Source organism: Marmota monax, unplaced genomic scaffold, assembly GCF_021218885.2.
Source record: "Marmota monax isolate L192 unplaced genomic scaffold, Marmota_monax_Labrador192_F-V1.1 WCK01_AAM20220418_F8-fsc00390, whole genome shotgun sequence".
NCBI lineage: Eukaryota > Metazoa > Chordata > Mammalia > Rodentia > Sciuridae > Marmota > Marmota monax.
In genome coordinates, this window is record NW_026693450.1 from 60,815 (window position 1) to 81,666 (window position 20,852).

General features: G+C 35.0%; 1 protein-coding gene across 7 annotated transcripts in view; it reads left to right on the plus strand.

The window, feature by feature from the left end:
* The window catches only part of LOC124101538 (dynein axonemal heavy chain 6), a 173,709-nt gene that overhangs the window by 57,335 nt on the left and 95,522 nt on the right, over positions 1–20,852 (plus strand). For all 7 annotated transcript variants that reach the window (XR_009228040.1, XM_046457550.2, XM_046457552.2 and 4 more), the window contains 4 exons: positions 3,418–3,589; positions 7,567–7,713; positions 8,224–8,297; positions 9,862–10,016. Coding sequence is in view for 6 of the 7 variants with exons in the window: in XM_046457550.2 (XP_046313506.1) it covers positions 3,418–3,589; positions 7,567–7,713; positions 8,224–8,297; positions 9,862–10,016 (548 nt within the window). In the remaining variant the exon portion in view is untranslated. The remainder of the gene's footprint in view (positions 1–3,417; positions 3,590–7,566; positions 7,714–8,223; positions 8,298–9,861; positions 10,017–20,852) is intronic.

Consider the following 20,852-nt stretch of genomic DNA (forward strand, 5'->3'; position numbering starts at 1 on the left):
TACCAGAATTATGTGAGCCTCTACATTTACCAGCATAGGCCTTTTCTTCCAATGGAGACTATCTTAGAGGAGAAAAGGGAGAAGAGCCAGCAAGTATATTCTTTAGAACATGCAGATGATTTTTTTATTCACACTGACATAGCTTACATTCATGGGAAGTTATTTTTAATTTGAATTTAATTTTTATATTTGAATTAATTCCAGTAAGTTAAAAGCCTTTGCCAAATTGATAGGTAAAAGTTTTTGGAGAATCTTTAGACTATGAAAGGATGGGAACTTATTGCTTATAATTAACATATCTAAACAAATATGCCCCTCATGAAAACATCATCCAGCAAGAACATCACAGCTGAAAACAGACTGGGATGAAGCTGCTGCTTCTCACTGAGACTTACAGATTTATAATTAAAACTCATACCTGGTGTGGGTAGAAATAGAAAGAGATTCTGGGAAATACTGGCAGGGACTGGATTTAGATAGGACACATACTTCCCTCCTTACCAAAGCAAGATATTTTACTTGTAGAAAAAAGGGACTTGCTATAGGCCCATGGATCTCAAACTTTAATCACAATCTGTCTAAATTAGACCCAAGAGTTCACAGCCATCGCTCCCTATCCTTTGTCATTGAATGACAGTAGAAGGACCTGGGATTAGCCAAGAACTTAAGAACAGGACAATAAATAAGTTAAATTTATTAGCAACATATATAATAAAAATTGATTTATTTCTGTATAAAAGATGTCTATGGGTCTAAATAGTATATACATATGCTATATATAAAAGTTTATAATTTGTAATGTAATATATATAATGTTTTTAATTGCCTATTATTTTTAAGCAATGATATTAAGGTGCTTTCTTTAATTCTCTTTTGCAAGTTTGTTGAATGCTGCATATATGCAGGGGGCATATCACTAATGATAGGTCAAGATTTGCACAGATTTTGAGCCACATTCACATACGCTTGAGTGTCTATTTATTGGAAGTTTTTATGCTAGAATAAGTGTCCCTAGATATTATAAAGGTAAACTAAACAATACACAAGTTAAATTGATGAAATTGCCACTAAATTAAATGTCATTTCTAGTTAGAAAGACTTAACAGTGGTATATCAGTCAGTTTTACGTCACTATGACCAAAATACCTGACCAGAATAACTTAGAGGAGGAAAAGTTTATTTTGGTTCATAATTCCAGAGGTTTCAGTCCATTGATAGCAGACTCCATTTCTGTGGGCCTGGGGTAACGCAGAACATGATAGACAAAGGGCAAGACAGAGGAAAGTTGCTCAACTTCTGGCAACCCAGAAGCAGAGAGAAAGTGAGGTGCCAGATAAAACAGAAACCCCAAAGGCATGCCTGTAGTGACCTACTTCCTCTAGCCATACCCCACCTCTTTACAGTTACTACCCAGTATAGTGATATTATTAATCCATCAAACGGATTAATCCACTGATTGGGTTGTTACAGCTCTTACAATCTAATCATTTCACCTCTGATCATTGCTACATTGTCTCCTAAGCTTTTGGCAGACACCTTATATTCAAACCATAACAAGCATTTTAAAACAAATTCATAACAAGTAATTGAAATCTATGATCAGTTCTATAAAATACTAATAATATCCTCATACCAAAGCTTCCTTCCTCAACTGTGAGAACTATGGCTCTATTTTGTGTGCATATCCTTAATAGGAGCTCTACAAAACTGTCAAGCAAGTCGTGTAAACCACAAGTAGAATACCAAGCTATGGTTTTCAATAACTTCTATAGTAACCTGCTACTTTTAATTTATGAATACCAGTTTAATAGCTAGAAGTTCACTCATTAAAAATGTTTGTTGAGCACTTATCATGTGTCAGATGGCAGTGTATTATTTTGAACAAAACAGATATCATGTCTGTCCTCATGGGTCTTCCATCATGGAGAAAGATAATTAAAAAAATGAATGAAATATACAGATAAATATAGTTACTAATATATATGTTAAAAATTGTGTGATAGAGAACAGATAGACTGAAACTTTTCTCATATTTGTAATGTAAATTTCATTTGTATATATACATATATTCCAATTTGTCTATTCTCCATTACACACATACAGCTGCATATTATCACCAAATTTAAAGATTAGGTTTGGGATGCTTCTACTCAAAACACTGGCCATGTGGAGAATGGTAAACTCATTTGGGATTCACAAGGGAAATACCTCAAAAAGACAGATAGTCCTTTTAAACTACTGAAACTAATATTCAGCAAGAAGCACTGAACTTTGGTTTATTTTTAACTATCTCATATATGAGACCCAAATATTAAATCATAAGAAATAATTCATAACCATTAATTTGCATTCTGAAAGCTTCTCTTGTGAGTAACTTCAAGATTAATGGTGATGGAAATTTATCTATTTAAAACCTATAATGGCTTTCCTGAGCAACTGTGGGTTAGAGACTAGTTAGGCTTTCATACTGTGGCAATTTATGTGTGAGAAAGTCAGAGAGACTGATAGAAGAACTTGTTTTAAATTGGGTGGTCAGGGAATGCCTCTCTGAAGAGATGACATGGAACCAAAAATATGAAGGTTGAGAAAGCACCTGCAAGAGAGAGCCATGTGGAGTGGGTATTGGGAGGGAGGTACGGCAAGTGTGGAAACCTAAGGGAGGAAGGAGTATGGGCTGTTAAAGCCAGTGAGCAATAGGGACAGAAGAGTAAAATAGGAAGGTTGGGGGATACTGAACATCAGAAGATGGTATTTGTATCATTAAAGAGAGAGGAAAGTAGAAGTGAAGAGGCCAATGAGAAGGGAAGGAGAAGGGAAGGAGTCCAGATGGAAAAGAAAAAGGTACAATGGGGTGGTGTCATTAAAAACTGAAGGACACAGATTCAAGAAATGAATTCAAGATTGTAGGGGGAGAATCAGGGAGGTTTTAAAATGGACTTCCAAGCTCCTGATCTGAGTGAACCAGGGCAAGGCCGCTTACCGAGGTGGGGATGAGAGGCAGGGGAGTCTATACAAGTCACACTTTAAATACACATGAAAATGAAACCTATGGGCTTGCTGGTCATTCACCCATAAAAATGAGAGAGAAGACAGTTCATTTCCAGATGAGTTTATTTCTTCAGTGAAGACCCTCTGGACTCACAGTGAGCAGAAGTCTAAATTACCTGAGAGTAGGGTCATGGTAAATTCAAAAATATTTTTATGAATGTTGCTCAAGCAGCCCAGTCACAGAAGACAAAAATGGGCCCCTTCTTGGGATCAAATTCTGAAATGAATGGAAGAACTTTGACATTCACGTATCTTTGTGTTAGAATTTGGTTTTCTAGTTATTATTAGAAAGCAGGATCATATCTAGAGTAATTTGAAAAATAAATATTTGATTTAAAAAACATAACCCTCTCATGTTTCTGGTTCCAGGCCATCTTAAATGGCTTCCTACTTGACTTTCCACAAGCTGTAAAGCAAACCGCATCAAGCATCGTAGAAGCTTCAGTTGAGATTTATAACAGAATGAGTATTGATCTCCTGCCAACACCAGCAAAGTCCCACTATGTCTTTAATTTGAGGGATTTATCCAAATGTGTGCAAGGTAGTGTATTAAACCCTCACTCTCTGATTTGCACCCTCCCTTCATGTTCTTTGGCATAAACTCTCTTATTAAAATCGTGTGTACCCAAGTGTCTGTGACTCACCTAGAAATCCCATAGCATGTCCTCATACAGGTCACCCTTCACCCCCACCCCAGGCTGAAAACTTTACAGCTTTTTCAAACCACCAATATCTCTCCAATTTCTCCCTCCCAACTCATGATCTTTTACTGGAAAAAAAATGGAAACAATCAGACCAGAGCTGCCTCATCTTCCAAATCTCTCAGACAACCTGCATCTTCCTTCCCTGTGCTGAGCTGTCCCTGTTCGTATCAGGTGCCACCCTCTGACACTGAATCTTATCCCCTCTTGCAGGATTTTGCTCTTAAAATTTTCATTTTGCTCTTATAAATTTCTTATCTATTGGGTCATTCCTAACAATATTGCAAAACAAAAAAACCCTGCTATCATACTTCTTATCTTAAAAATTTAATTTTCCTTAGGCTCCATTTATCCCTGATATCATCCCTTTATTTATTTTCTTCTTTTAGAAAGACTCCTCAAAAAACGGTCTCACTTCACTATCCCACTTACTCCCTCTAGGTAATTTATGCCAATCAAAATTTCATACTTGCCACTGTACTAAACTGCTCGTCCCAAGTTTACCTTGGTATCTAGTCAAATCCATGGGTTGATGAACCTTCAGCACAACTCACCCATTCCTTCCCAGTGTTCTAGGGCACATGCTCGCATGTGTTGCCTCCTCTCATTGCCTACTGCTGCTAGTCTGTTTTGATGGCTGTTCCTCCTCTTCCCTTCCTCAAGATGATGGGGCCTCAGGACTCTATCTTCCATCCACTTTATAGTCTAGTCTCAGTCAATCCTGTGGTGTTATACTATCTGTTCAGAGGTAGTGTTCAGTTGCTTGCCTTCAGTGTCAACCTCTCCTGGGCATGTCTGATTTGCACATCCAACGTCCTTCTCGATGCCCTCTCTCAGCTATCCATGTGGGCTTCTTTAACCTGGCATGTCAAAACTATATTCCTGATTTATCCCTCCACCTCTGGACATGTGTGTCCCTGTCCCAGAGAGACTGCCATTTGTTTTAGCCATAAGCCTCTATAATTCCAAGACAATATATGAACAATCCTGACAGGTTTACCTTCAAAATATATCCCAAATCTAGCCACTAGTCTTCTAGTGAGGACTCCATCTACTTCATACTATCCCAAACTACCATCACCTTTCACCAAGATTTCTAATAGGAAAAGCCTCCTCTCTAATCTGCTTCCAATCTATGTGCTTACCTTCCCTATCATGAACCCAGATCTGCCTTCTGCACAGCAGCCAGCTGTATGCCTTATTCAGGCTCTCCTCAGGCTGCTTCCCTAGACCTGCCATGTGGCTGAGTTTCTATTAATCTGGACCAAGGCCTCCTTTCTGCCTTTCTTGCCTCCCATTTTCCTCCTTATGGTTGCCAGTTCTTTGCCACTCCTGAAACTGGGTCTGCCTAGAGCCTCTGAACTGCTCTTGGAATGCTCTTATCCCAGATATTCACATGGATCACTTTCCTTGCCTTAACATTACTTCCTCAGCCAAACCTTCCCCTTCTATATTCCTTTACAGCAAGTATTACCTGAGATTATATCCTAGATATTTGTCTGCATATGTGTTAAAGTTTGTGGAGACACTAGGATGTCGGCTCCTTGAGGGCTCTTTATGTAGTTTATCACTGCATTCCAAGGCCTGGAATTGTGCCTGGCACTGAGTGAAAGAATGAAATGAACAAGTGAGTATCAGAGAAGGTCAGAACTTAAAGAATGTGTTTACAATTCCCAGATAAAGACCCCTCCCCTTATTTTGTGCACAAGAACTCTTAATTCTTAGTTGCCCCATGATCTGCTTTGTCTCTTCACTTTCTATCCAATGTCCTTTGTTCTATACCACTAATATTTTTTCTCAACAAGGATCCAAATAAACTTAAGTAACTTTGTTTTGAATATCTGCTAAGTAGACTAAATGAAAGCTATAAAGTACTTTTTTACAAAGCAATATCTGGACTCTCTGAAATCCAGTTCCCTTTTCTGAGTTCATCAAAATCTAATTCATTACCTTTTGTGCATTAATAAAGCTGAGAATGAACTATAAGACAATGGCCCAAGACAGAAGCTGAGGCTTGGCTTTAAAAACCCTGACAACCCTGCCAGTTCTCTCCACAGATTCCTGATCTTTCCAACTCTCATTTGCATGAGACTCATGTGACTATTTTATTTTTTTCTCTATTCCAGATAATTTTTGAAGTGGGCATATTAAAACCATCCTTACCACAGGATAACATAACTTGTTTTCTTCCTCCTCCCCTAAAAAATCTTCCCCTTTATATTAGCAGTTTTATCCAGGGGTTTACAAACCCATTTTTTTCCCCAGAAAATTGTAGAATGTGGCTTTGTTTCTTTGGTGAACTTCTTCAAACTCACTTTCTCTGGTCGTCAGACGTTGTCTAATCTAGTCATTTATTTATTGGCCTCCCTTATTGCCTTTCTATTCTGTTTTGTACATAACTTCTGAGCTTCAAAATTTACGGCTCATTTTATCTCCAGTGATCGTACATCAAAGTATCCAGAAATTTCCAATTTTTAATATTTTTCTGCTTATTCTCATTAAAATGTCCTAGAAATTCCCTTATTTCTATAAATATTAACTGAAAATTATTAAAACTTTAAGCACTTCAAGAAATACACATGTCAAACACACACAAACTTTAGATGCAAAGAATTTAAATAGAGAATTATTATCTCCAGAAATTCCTTGTATTGCAAGGCAATGTGGACAGTACTTATTATGTTATGTGTGGTACACACTCTGGTGCAACTGTGTACATAGTATATTGTGTCCTTGCCTCATCTGCACAGTGAGAGAAACCCTGTGTGAGGGGTCTCCATGCAGAAACATTTCCAGACAGTGCTATATATCACTGCTTTTGTGGTAACTAAGTGTACTCAGAGTCATTTGAGTAGCAGCTATTAGCATTTGGTGAGAATTTAACATTGGGGAAGAAAGAGGGAATTGATGTTTTGAAAACAGTATAAACATCATGATAAAAGTTTGATAAGGTTGATAACTTTGGCTTTTGGGGACTGGCTTATTTCACTTAGCATGATAGTCTCCAGATCCAACAATTTACTGACAAATGCCATAAATTCATTATTCTTTATGGCTGAGTAATACTCCATTGCATATATATATTACAATTTCTTCATCCATTCATCTGTTGAAGGGCACCTAGGTTGGTTCCATAGCTTAACTATTGTGGATTGAGCTGCTATAAATATTGATGTGGCTGCATCACTGTAGTGAGCTGATTTTAAATGCTTTGGATGTATACTGAGCAATGGGATAGCTGGGTCAAATGGTGGCTCTATTTCAAGTTTTTTTGAGGAACCTCCATAATGCTTTCCAGTAGATTAGACAATGGGGAATGGAGGGTAGGGAGGAGGAATAGGAAAAGGAAATCTGACACAATTATCCTATGTAAATATATGAAAACAACACAGTGAATCACACCATTATGTATATCCACAAGATTGGGATCCTAACTAGAATAAGATATATTCCATGCTCATAATTATATATCAAAATGAATTCTCCTGACATGTATAACTAAAAATAACCAACAAGTAAATTTTAAGAAGAAAGAAATATAACCTTTCTCATTTGGCGTACTGCCCACTGCCCACATGTTGAGTTAAAGAAAGAAATGGGGAAAAGGAAAAAAAAATTGTTGTCACATAGCATATCCCAGTTTTGCTTCCAAGAAAATGAGTTCACCATTATTATATGTATGTATCCACTGGGGAAGCATTCATTTCTGCTAATGTTTGGGTAAATTTGGACTTCAGGATTTCCTAGTTAATTAAACTATTATTAGAGATTCCACAAATGTAGAATTTTCTTTTTTTTTTTTCTTCTTACAAAACAGGCATCCTCCAGTGTGACTCAGGAACAATAAGAGAAGAAATGCAGATATTTAGACTCTTTTGCCATGAATGTCAAAGAGTCTTCCATGATCGTTTGATTAATAATGAAGATAAACACTATTTCTACGTTATTTTAACAGAAATGGCCAGTAAATATAAATCTTTATTTTGCTATTCTTTTTTTAGCAGAAAAGCAATTTGATTTTTATAAATGAAAATTAAAATGGATTTATGAATTTTAGGTACTCATGAGAAAACATTATTTGATAACTCAAACATATGAAAATATTCTAAAATAATTTTATTGAAATTAAGGAAGGGCTACTCTATTTAATTCAGTAGAGACTTTTTAAGTATAGAAAGAAAAGTAAGAGAAACAGTATTTTGTCTGATAAGATGCCAGGATAATTATAAAGTACTTCTTAATAAATATCCAATATTTATTATTTAGCAAAAGTTATTTTAAAAGTTATTATATATTCTTAATCTTAAATCTGGGAAATGATCAAACAAACTAAAGTGACATGATGTTGATGTTGACATTCACACTAATTAAGACTTTCAGTTTAATGATAGCTGATATTATTTTATATATCTTTTTATTAAAATACTACATTCAAGCTTTTCATTATATCAAAATTGTTTTTGCTTTTTAACAGACAAACATTTTGGCATTGCAATAGGCCTGGAATATTTTTTGGTTAAGCCCATCATATTTGGAGATTTCATTAAGGCAAGTATATTGTATTGTATTGAATACATTTGAAGGTTATAAAGCATTCACTATTTTTCAATTCAGATTCATGTTCTGTAAGAACTTTACATCTATGAAGATCAAATATCTAGGCCAAGTGTGGACAAATTATGGTCCCCATAAGTCAAATCCATCTGCTGCCTATTTCTGTAGACAGAGTTTTATCAGAACACAGTCATAGCTGCTTGTTTGTGTACACTTTATATGAACCTTTTATACATGTGAGCAAAGTGCAGTAGAAGCCACAGAAACCAGAAGACCTGTGACCCTTTAAAGAAAAAGTTTGCTGACCTTTGATGTACCTATGTTCTTTTGTTAATAGTTTGAATTAGAGAGTCATTAGATAATTTGATGTGGAGGAAAGTAGGGAAGCTTAGTCTCAACTGGAATCTTAGGAAACTTAATCAGTCTCAGAACTGGAATCCCTATTGAATTCTATGAAGCTGTTCAGCCCTACTTAAATGCTTTCAGTGATGGAAGGTAGATTAGTTAACAGAATTGTCCTATTATTCCAGGGCCACCTGTTTAGTAGCAAAATTTCCCTTGTATTAACTTCCTTTATTTCCTTATAAGCTTCTCAAGTCTATCCCCCCATGTACAAATAATATTTATACTTGTTCCTGATTTTGCCCATTGGACCTTCCTAAAATATATATTCCATCTAACCACCCCACCTTCCTTGACAGACAGCCATTTTCTTTTACCAAGTTGATTCTTGATCAGGTAACACATTCTCAGTGTCTCTCCAAGAGGGCACTGTTCTCCCTAAGTCCCCAGCTTTCTATGGAGACCTAGATACATAGCATGCTTCAATTAATACTGGTTCAACAATGAACAAGCTCTTTATATTATGTGTCCATTACCTCATCACTCTGAACACAACTCCAGATATCTGTCAGGAGTGTTATCACCTGAAAGATTAAAAAAAAAGATAATCTATTTGTGTGAAATACATCTTTTTAAATTTGTCATTAAAAATAAAATCCAAGGTTTGTTTCCAAAGATTGTATTTCCTATGTGTTTGTGGTGATGATATTATCTTGGGGGAATGAAGCAAAGGAAAAAGAAGAGATAGGCTCTTGCATTGCCTAGATATATTTTAGTAAAATCAAAAGTGTCCCCAGGGAAGTTGCTACAGCAGAGAAAAAACAGTCTCAATAATTTCAAAGAGGAACTTAGTTCTCTGTAGTTACGTCTGATTTTTTTTTCTCAACAATTTTTATAACTCTAGATGACTGCTGTGTAAAAACTACATATAGTTGCCACATGATTGTTTATAACGATAAAATCTGCCATGATTTTCAACTAGTTAGCTTTTCTAATGTCAGTAGACTAAAAACAAAAGTATGGAACCAGAGTGTGGGATTATATGAAAAATTAAAGCCCTATTCTAAGTTTGTGTGTTTATTTTATTGCAAAGATTATTGAAATTGAAATGTACCACTTGAAGAAGTTAAGTGGATTTCCCATATTATGCATATCTTGTACACTTACATATTAGAATTGATCCAACTTGATTTTTCTCCCATCTCTCATCTTATAGTTTGGAGCAGATAGAGCTGATCGGATTTATGATGATATGCCTGATATGGAGAAAATTGCAAATGTTCTTCAGGATTATCTTGATGATTATAACCTTATAAACCCCAAAGAAGTAAAGTTGGTGTTTTTCCAGGATGCCATAGAACATGTTTCAAGGTATAGTACAATCAAGTGCCAAATTATGCATTGATTTTATTTCTTTTGCATTAAAAAAAATAAAAATTAAGTTGTATAAACTCTTTAAATTGCTAAGCATACTAAAGTCTTTTAGCAGTTAGCAGTATAATTTAGAAGATATTTTAAATAAATATACCATGAAATTTCTGTGTAATTCCAGAGGTGATCACTTTTGCTATATATCAATAGATTAATTTTGTTTTTATGTGTTCTATATTTTTACAAAAAAGGCCTGAGGTGGTTTACAGATGCATATAAAAAAATAACCAAATCTAATTGCATGCATGCCTAAAGAAAGAAGGGGTTCAAGATTGTAGCAAAACAAATTGAACCCTGATCATAGATTGGACAATTCTTCATGTTAAAAATGGCCCTTCCAGTACAAGCCAACTTTTATTTCCTATGACTTCTGGTATCAGTTTCATCCTATGGAGCAATAATAATAATGGTACTCAGTGTATATATAAAACCATGATATGGAGCATCTCATTTAACTTTCAAAACACCTCTCCTTAATTTGTTATTATAATCTCTTTGCAAATAAGACTCAGAGAATGTTCTGTGGTCTTTTTTATTTGTTCTTTTTAGTTATACATGACAATAGAATTCATTTTGGCATAATTATAAAAGCATGGAATATAATTTGTTTTAATTCAGTCCCCAGTATTTCACCTTTTCCTCCCACCCCCTGTTCCCTTCCCTCTACTTTACTGATCTTTCTGCTATTTACTTATTGTTCTTTTTTAAATGATGGTACGATTCACTGTGGTATATTCATATATGTACATAAGAAAGATTTTTTTTCTCTTTTATCCCCTACCCCCGCCCCTTATTTTGAATTAGCTTCTGCATATCAGAGAAAACATCTAGTGGTCTTTTTAGCTACTCCAGCACTTAGCATTTTCATTTTATCATTATCTCTTGTGGTTACTGGTGAAGGAAAACAAATTTTTGACAGTACAGTATACAACAGAGAATAATATTAGGTAAATTGTCAAAGGCTGCTAGGTAGCAAACAATAGAATGGGCCCACTATTTTTCATACCAGCACCATCAAATGTTTGAAAATTATTTCTAAGTTCCTCTTCTCCAGGCAAAATTATCCTAGATCTTTCATATTGCCCATTAGAAAGTATTTCTAACCTTTAACATACTAAGTATTTTATAATTTTTCAATGTTCCACTTAAAAAGACAGTACCCACATTTAATATAATATTCTATGGAATAAGCAATTCAAAATATGAGTGAGAAGAGGATTTTCCATGATCTACTACTGCAGAAAATTTTTAATGGCTTTGTTTTTTTTCCACGTCAATTATGCTCCTTATTAAGACTGATGATTCAGTCCCCAGAATTTTTTTCACACAACACATAAACAAATAAATCTTCCACCTATCCTACATTTCCATACTTTAATTAAATCTTATTCAAGAATTTGTATTCTTCACAGCTTACATTAGGATATATATTTGATTGTCATTGAGTTGTCAGGATACAACTGGCAATAAACCCACATACTATCCCCTAACAACTGTTATTCCCACACTTAGGCAGGCAAAGTCTGCAAATAATAACAATACCATCAGTAGCAGGAGCACTCTGGTCTGAGAGCCTTCCTAGAGAATACACCAGATGACAGGCAAATCCAGCTTCATTATTTTACTATCATCTTTCTTACTTTTGTGAAAGTAACCACTCCGTTTTTGAAATAATATAAGGAGAAATTTAAAAACCATTCATAGAATGGTGGAGATTTGATTTTAAAACATCCAAAACACCCTAGACATGTTGCTTTTTTTCCTAGAGATCAGTAATTAGAAATCTGAGAAAATACATTTCTACTTGTAAGAGGTTTTAAACATCTATTGCTGGTTAGCAATAGATGTTATAAGCATTGGTTATTAAGTAATTAGTAAATATTTAGTAATTTAGCATATTAAATTTGTTGGTGACATTTTTGGGTTTTGTGTTTTGGCCTAGGGTAACTTGGATAAAAGTCTCCTGTGTTTTCAAAGTATAAATGCACCAGGTCATCTCTACCTATTACATATTCCCAAAGTTGTCACCATACTACTAGGTTGGTAGAATGGATCCCTTTATTAAAATACAAGCTATTCAGATTGGATTTTAAAAAAGACCCAACAATATGTTGTTTGCAAGAGACTCATCTTATAGACAAGATATCCAAAGATTGAAGGTTGAAAGGATGAGAAAAAAATATAGCATTCAAATGGTACTGTAAACAAGTAGCTATTCTCTTATCAGACAAAGCTATTCTCATATCAGACAAAGTAGACTTCAAGGCAAAATTAATCAAAAGAGACAAAAAAGGTCACTTCATACTAGTTAAGGGAATCATTCAATAAGAAGATATAATGATTTTAAATATTTATGCCCCAAACAATTGTGCACCTACATATATAAAACAAACCTTATCAATATTAAAAATCAAATAGACCATAATATTGGAAAAAAAACCAGATAATACCTTGAATCCTATCAGATCATAATGGAGTGAAATTAGAAATGACAATATATAAAACAGAAACTACTCTAACACCTAGAGATTAGATAATACACTTTTGAATGACAAATGGATAGCAGAAGAAATCAGTAGAAATAAAAAAAAAATTCTAACAAATAAGAATAATGATAAATAAAAATAAATAAAAACCTCTGGGACAGTATGAAAACACATCTAAGAGGAAAGTTTAGCACTGAGCTCATACCTTAAAATAATAGAAAGATCCAAATAAATAATCTAACATTATACCTCAAGGTCCTAGAAAAAGAAGATCAAACTAACGCCAAAATTAGGAAAATACGGGGAATTATTAAAATCAGAGCTGATATCAATGAAGTTCAGAATTTAAAAAAAAATACAAAGGATCAATGAAAAAAGAGTTGGTTCTTGAAATGATAAACAATATTAATAAACCTTTAGTGAAACTAACCAAACCAAAGAGAGAAAAGTCAAGTAAACAAATTATAGATGAAAAATTAAATATCACCATATACACTACAGAAATCCAGAGGATCATTAGAAACTATTTTGAAAATTTGTGTTCTAATAAACTGGAAATGTTGAAGATATTGACAAATTCCTAGAAACAAATGTCCTGCCCAAATTGAACCATAAGGATATGGAAAACTTAAACAGATCAATATTAAGTAATGAAATTAAAGCAGCCATCAAAAGCTTTCCAACAAAGAAAAACCCAGGACCAGACAGTTTCTCACCTGAGTTCTACCAAACTTTCAGAGAACTAATACCAATTCTCCTCAAATTATTCCACAAAATAGAAAAGGAGGAAACTCTTCCAAACTCATTCTATGAAGCCAGTATCACCCTGATACCAAAACCAGACAAAGATATCAAGGAAAGAAAACTTCAGACCAATATCCTTGATGAACATAGTAGCAAAAATTCTTAATAAGGGGCTGGGGGTTGTAGCTCAATGGTAGAGCAGTAGCACGTTTGAGGCACTGGGTTTGATCCTCAGCACCACATAAAAATAAATAAATAAAATAAAGGTATTATGCCCATCTACAACTAAAAAATATTTTTAAAAATTCTTAATAAAATATTGGCAGACTGCATACAAAAAGCACATTAAAAATATAGTGTATCATGATCAAGTGGGTTTCATCTCAGGGATGCAAGGTTGGTTTGGCATACAGAAATCACTCAATATAATTCACCATATAAGTAGAGTTAAAAGACAAGAATCACTTGATTATCCCAATAGATTCAGGAAAAAGCATTTGACAAAGTACAGCACCCATTCATGTTTAAAATAGTGGAGAAACTAGGGATAGAAGGAACTTACCTCAACACTGTAAAGGTTATATATGACAAAGCTAAGGCCAACATCATACTGAATGGGGAAAAATCACTTCCTCCAAAAACAAGCAAGTATGTCCACTGTCACCACTCCTGTTCAACATATTCCTTGAAACTCTAACCAGAGTATCAGGCAAGAGAAGGAACACAAATAGAAAAAAAGGAGGTCAAATTATTTCTGTTTACTGATGACATGATCCTATATTTAAAGGAACCAAAAAACTCCACCAGAAGACTTCTAGAGCTGATAAACAAATTTAATAAAGTATCAGGATACAAGATCAACACACATCAATCAGTCTCATTCCTATACTCCAATAATGAATCTGCTGAGAAAGAAATCAGGAAAATTACTGTTTTGGTCATCTTTTTCATGCATGACCAAAAAGACTTGACAAGAACAATATAGGAGGAAAGTTTATTGTGGGCTCATGGATTCAGAGGTCGTAGTTCATAGATGTCCAACTCTATCATGGCAGAAGAATGAGGCAGAGAAAAGCAACTCAGGACATGGACAATCAGGAAGGAGAGAGAGAGAGAGAGAGAGAGAGAGAGAGAGAGAGAGAGAGAGAGAGAGAGATCTGTTCAAAAAGGACAAAGTATATACCCCAAAGACACACCCTAGGGACCCACTCCTCCAGCCATATCCTACCTGCCTACAGTCACCACCCAGTTAATCCTTATCAGGGAATTAATGCACTGATTAGGTTAAGATTCTCATAACCCATTTTCATCTCTAAATTTACTTGCAGTATTTCACACATAAGCTTTTGGAGGACTCATAATATCTAAATCATAACAACAATACCTTTTACAATAATCTAAAAACAAAATACCTACAAATTAATCTAACAAAGGAGAAAATTGAAAAGCTCTGTACATCAAAAGAAACAATTAATAATGTGAAGAGGGAGCCTACAGAATGGGAGAAAATCTTTGCCACTTGCTTCTCAGGGAATTAATATCCAAAACATAAAGAATTCAAAAAACATGAAAAAAATAACAAATAACCCAATTGATAAATGGGCAAAAAATTAAACAGACACTTAAAAAGAAATATAAATGACCAACAAATGTCTAACAATTAAGAAAATGCAAATCAGAACTATATTTAGATTTCTTCTCACTTTAGTCGGAATAGCAATTATCAAGAATACAAACAATATAAGTGTTGGCAAGGATGGAAGGGGAAAAGTACACTCATACACTGTTCATGGGACTGCAAATTAGTCCCCATAACTCTGGAAAGCAGTAGGAAGATTCCTTAAAAATCTAGGAATGGACCCACCATATGACCCAGCTATTCCTCCTCTCCGTATATATCCAAACGGCCTAATATCAGTGTATTACAGTGATGCAGTCACATCAATGTTTATAGTAGCACAAATCACAATAATCAAACTATGGAGCCAACCTAGGTGCCCTTCAACAGATGAATGTTTAAAGAAATGTGGTGTTTACACACATGGAGTATTACTGTGCCAAAAAGAAGAATGAAATTATAGCATTTGCTGGTAAATGAATGGAACTGGAGATTGTTATGCTAAGTGAAATAAGCTAGATACAGAAAGTCAAGGGTCAAATATTTTCTCTGTTATGCAGAAGCTAATCAAAACTAAAGTGTAAAAAAGGGATGAGAAATTCCATAAAAAATAAGAAAAATATCAGTGGAGTAGAGGAAGAGGGTTGAGAGGAAATGAGGAGAGATTGGATAAGGGAAGAACAGTGAAATGAATCTGACTTAACTTTCCTATGTATATACGAATATGCACCATTCATGAGACTCTCATCCTTCACAAGACACTAATTTAAAAAAAAAAAAACTAAGTAAATAGTGGAAATATCAGTAGAGGGAAGGGAACTGGGGAAGGGAAAAGGGAATTACTGGGGACTGAATTTATACAAATTATATTCCATGCTTTTATAATTATATCAAAATGAATCTTAATGTTATGTATAACCAAAAAGAGCCAATATAAAAAATAAGCCACAGATTAGGAGATTCATCTCTTGCATATTATATTACATAGAATGTAATTTGCCTACAGTAAAGGATGCTTACTTGGAAGATATTTCTATCTGCTTATATGTAAATTGCCAGAAAAAATAACACTGGGAAGCAGAATGGACATGTTATTTGTCCCCAATAATCCCAGATAGAAATAATCAAATTACTATGAGTAATAATGTATATTAAACAAGAAAAGCATGACATATAAAGTGCAAGATTTTTACAATATTCAATATTCCATCCACTTAGAACACTTGTGTGATATGGAAAAAAACATTATTATGTATCCATTCATCCCTCAATTTTATATTTACATGGGTAGCCAAAGAGAAATTAGCAAATGGATGATCTATTTAGATGTGAATAATGGAGACATGACAATGAAAATGGTGTCTATGGATCTTCTGTGTTCTAGGGAAGGAGCTGGCAAAAGATTCTGGGTAAAAAAGTCAACAAATGTCTTGCAAAGAGTTAGATAGAAAATATTAGGCTCTGTGGGTCACAAGTCCCTGCTGCAACTATTCAACTCTGCCATTGTAATGTTTAAGAGGTCACTGACAATAATGAATGAGCATGTCTATGATTCAATAAATCTTTATTTATGGACACCAATATTTGGATTTCATGACTTTCACAAATCATGAAGTGTTACACTTCTTTTGCTCCCCACTACCCAACCATTTTTTTTTTAATCTGAAAATCATTCTTATCCCTTAGATCATAGAACACACACAGTTCAGGGACAGGATTTGACCCACAGGCCATAATTTGGTGACCCCTGTTCTAGACAAAGCAGTATTATCAAGATGTTCTGAGTGTGGAAAGTGTAGACCTGCCTGAAGAGCAGGAGAGGGTATAAAGATGGAGTCAAATTTGAAAGCTTGATTCTGTAATTAGCAATGGCTAAGAGTCCGGGCTTTTTCCTGGAGGAACACTTTTTAAATAAATCCTCCCTGTGCTCCTTTATTTTGCCACCAAGGATGATGATGCTTTATAACTAATTGGTTTCTTTATTTGACAGCTTTGAAAGTCTCTAGAAGTTGGTCTCTTGAATATAAATAATTTATGAAGCACCTACCACACATGCTATACACTATTTACATTGAGAACTGACCAACATCCAGCCCCTTATGATGGAACTTACCTGTCGGAAAGGGTTGGCAATATTCTTCTTTCATGGGTTACAGTAACCATGTTATACATTCGTAGTTTTAAAACTAACAAAGTATTATAGTTATAAAATATTTTAATCTAGTTTTCTGCAATTATCAGCATCATAAATAAAACCAGATAGATAGATAGACTTCCTATTAAAAAAAAGAAAGAAATTAAGCTTACTTTTACATTTCTCTCATGATTTCTAGTCCTGCTGATCCAATCTGAGATTTTTGATGATTATAATTTTTAAGAAATTACTTTTACATTTTCATTCTTTTTAAAGAATTTATTGACATTATCATTTCCTTTTTATTATCTGCTTAACACTATATAGACTTCACTCTCATACTGCTCACTTTTTATAGAGACATCTCTTTCCCCTTCTTGTATTTTTAAATTTTATTTATATTTCTGTATATCATCAAGGGATCTTTTGGAAAAGATTTGCAGGTGACTTAGTCTCTGACCCTGTAACATAATGTTCACCTCTAACTATCACCTTGTAAAATGTCATCTTGTGAAATTATTTATTTAATTGGAGATAATCTATTATTTCTACTATAGATGTTCAAAAAACATTTTGCTTACATCTAAAATATAGATCCCTATGATGTGTTTATATATGTGAATTTATGTTATATATTTGTATAACATAAATGTTTTCTATTTATTTGTTAAATATAATGTATACTTAAATATTTAAATATTTCCTAGAAAATATTTAGTGTTTTACCTCTGCTGTTTGATTTCCTCTCCTGACCTTCAGTGGCTCTGCTCCATTGGATTTGTGGGCTCACCTCAAGTCTTTTCTATTATTTCAGTCACCATTGCATTAGTTCTGTTCCTTCTTGTCTCTCCTTCTGTACTTTCTATTATGTAGCCTCTGTGATCCCATTTTTCCTCCTAGGTTTGTCCTTCTTTTTTTAAATTTTTCTCTCTGTTGCGAGGGGAAAAGTTGCCATGTATGCAGTAGAGGGGGAGAAATAAAGCATGTCCACGAGCTTCTGCCCTTTTCAATGCTTTATTCACTCAAATCACTCAATACAATTTCACTCTATAGGTTCTTAATCAAGAAAAAGATAATCCTTAATGCTAGGCACTACAATAGATATATAATCAATTCACAGCAAACAATTCTAGATTAATTCTAAGCATGGTAAACACACTTGATCATGACAGGCTAATGACAGACATTCCCTCTGCATGCAAAGTTAAAAAGTCTCAAGCCTTAGGCTTTAAGTCCAGCAGATGCACACTCACTCAGACCACAGTGATCAGGTCAGGAACCAAGGCAGGCTTCTCCTGGGATAGAGGTGATGGCCAGTAGAGGAGAGGGTCGTAGGGAGAAGCTGCGCCTCTCACCAGGGTCAAGATGTGGGCGTAGAGTTTGAGAGCAGTGAGGATCATACAGAGGATGAAACAAATGTGACACGTGATGGGACCTCAGTCGGAGTACTCTTCAGGTTCTCCAGCTGGAGTGCATCCTTGTTTCGGCTGGCTGAATACCTGTTCATTAGCTTTGTTATTTATACTAAATTTTGAGACTTTTTGACCCCCCCCCTTTCAATCCTTATCAGTTACCACCAGATTTCTCAGTGACATCATTCAATCTGGGGGTTAAAACATCTAGTCTGGTGGTCTCCACCATGATCTTCTCGCCTTTCCCTCTTATCAGGCGAGGAAAGCCTGCCAGAGGCTTCACTCTATTTATCAGGGAAAGATAAAGACTTGTTTATGTCGGAGAGCTATACTGGAGGGCTCTGTTAGGCATGCCTGGTGAGACTGCAGGTTTCAAACTAAAGTTTTTACAATGAAGTTGGTTAGGCTCAGGCCTAAGGCCATCCTCACACTCTCCCATCATTTTTTTTTTTTTTTGATTCATGTGACTAGAAGGTCCAGAAGTTAATTCTGGTTTCTTTCTTTCTTTCTTTCTTTCTTTTTTTATTAAATTCATGACAATAGTGGAATACATTACACTCATTATTACCCATTCACAGCACAATTTTTCGTAACTCTGTATATAAAGTATGTTCACGCCAAATTATGCCATTATACATGTACTCTTTTTTTTTTTTTAATGGGAGGAAGATTGTTTCTAGATAGGGAAGAGGGGTGGGAGGGAAAGGGAGGGGGGAAGGGGATTAGCAAAGATGGAGGAATGTGATGGTCATCATTATACAAAATACATGTATGAAGATTTGAATTTGGTGTCAACATACTTTATATATACAAACAGATATATGAAAAATTGTGGCATATATGTGTATTAAGAATTGTAATACAAAAAAAAGTACATCTCCCATCATTTTGAGGTCAATATTGTTCTCTGAGCTCTGGGTGCATCCCTTAAGCTTGTTCTATTCTCTTCCACAGTACCTTTCTTGTGAGATGTATCTTCCACTTGGGTCTTCAGTTTGGTGGTTAGAATTGCCATCTCTCCAATTTCCCCTTTTTATTTACTCCTTCTTTCTAAGTGCTTAAGATCACAATATCATGATTACAGTGCTTTTTGAAATTCTTAACATGAATTTCTAAACTTTCATTGGTATCTTGCAGTAATTGTTCCCATTGATTTCTCTCTCTGAACTATGGTGTCTTTTCATAGCTCCAGGAATTTTTATGCTTACTCATCATTTTTTATTGATTTTATTTTTTAAATACATGACAGTGGAATGCATCACAATTCTTATTACATATATAGAACAATTTTTTATACCTCTGTTTGTATATAAGTATGTTCACACCTATTCATGTCTTCATACATGTACTTTGGATAATGATGTCTATCACATTCCACGGCCCTTGCTAATCTCCTGCCCCCACCCTTTCCCTCCCACCCCTCTGCCCTCTCTAGAATTCATCTAATCCTCCCATGCTCTCCCTCCTTACCCCACTATGAGTCAGCATCTTTATATCAGAGAACATTCGGCATTTGTTTTTTGGGGGGACTGGCTAACTTCACTTAGCATTATCTTCTCCAACGCCATCCATTTACCTACAAATGCCATGATTTTATTCTCTTTTATTGCTGAGTAAAATTCCACTGTGTATATATGCCACAAATTTTTATCCATTCATCCACTGAAGGGCATCTAGGTTGGCTCCACAGTTTAGCTATTGTGAATTGTGCTGCTATAAACATTGATGTGGCTGTGTCCCTGTAGTATGCTGATTTTAAGTCCTTTGGGTATAGTCTGAGGAGAGGGATAGCTGGGTCAAATGGTGGTTCCATTTCCAGATTTCCAAGGAATCTCCATACTGCTTTCCATAATGGCTGCACCAATTTGTAGTCCCACCAGCAATGTATGAGTGTACCTTTCCCCCCACATCCTCGCAAGCACTTATTGTTGTTTGTATACATAATAACTGCCATTCTGACTGGAGTGAGATGGTATCTTGGAGTGGTTTTAATTTGCATTTCTCTAATTGCTAGTGATGATGAACATTTTTTCATATATTTGTTGATTGATTGAATATCCCCTTCTGAGAAGTGTCTGTTCATGTCCTTGGCCCATTTATTGATTGAGTTATTTGGGGTTTTTTGGTGTTTAGCTTTTTGAGTTCTTTATATACCCTAGAGATTAGTGCTCTATCTGATTTGTGAGGGATAAAAATTTGCTCCCAGGATGTTGGCTCTCTATTCACCTCACAGATTATTTCTTTTGCTGGGAAGAAACTTTTTAGTTTGAATCTATCCCATTTAATGATTCTTGGTTCTAATTCTTGCGCTATAGGAGTCTTATTAAGGATGTTGGGGCCTAATCCCACATGATGGAGATTGGGGCCTACTTTTTCTTCTAC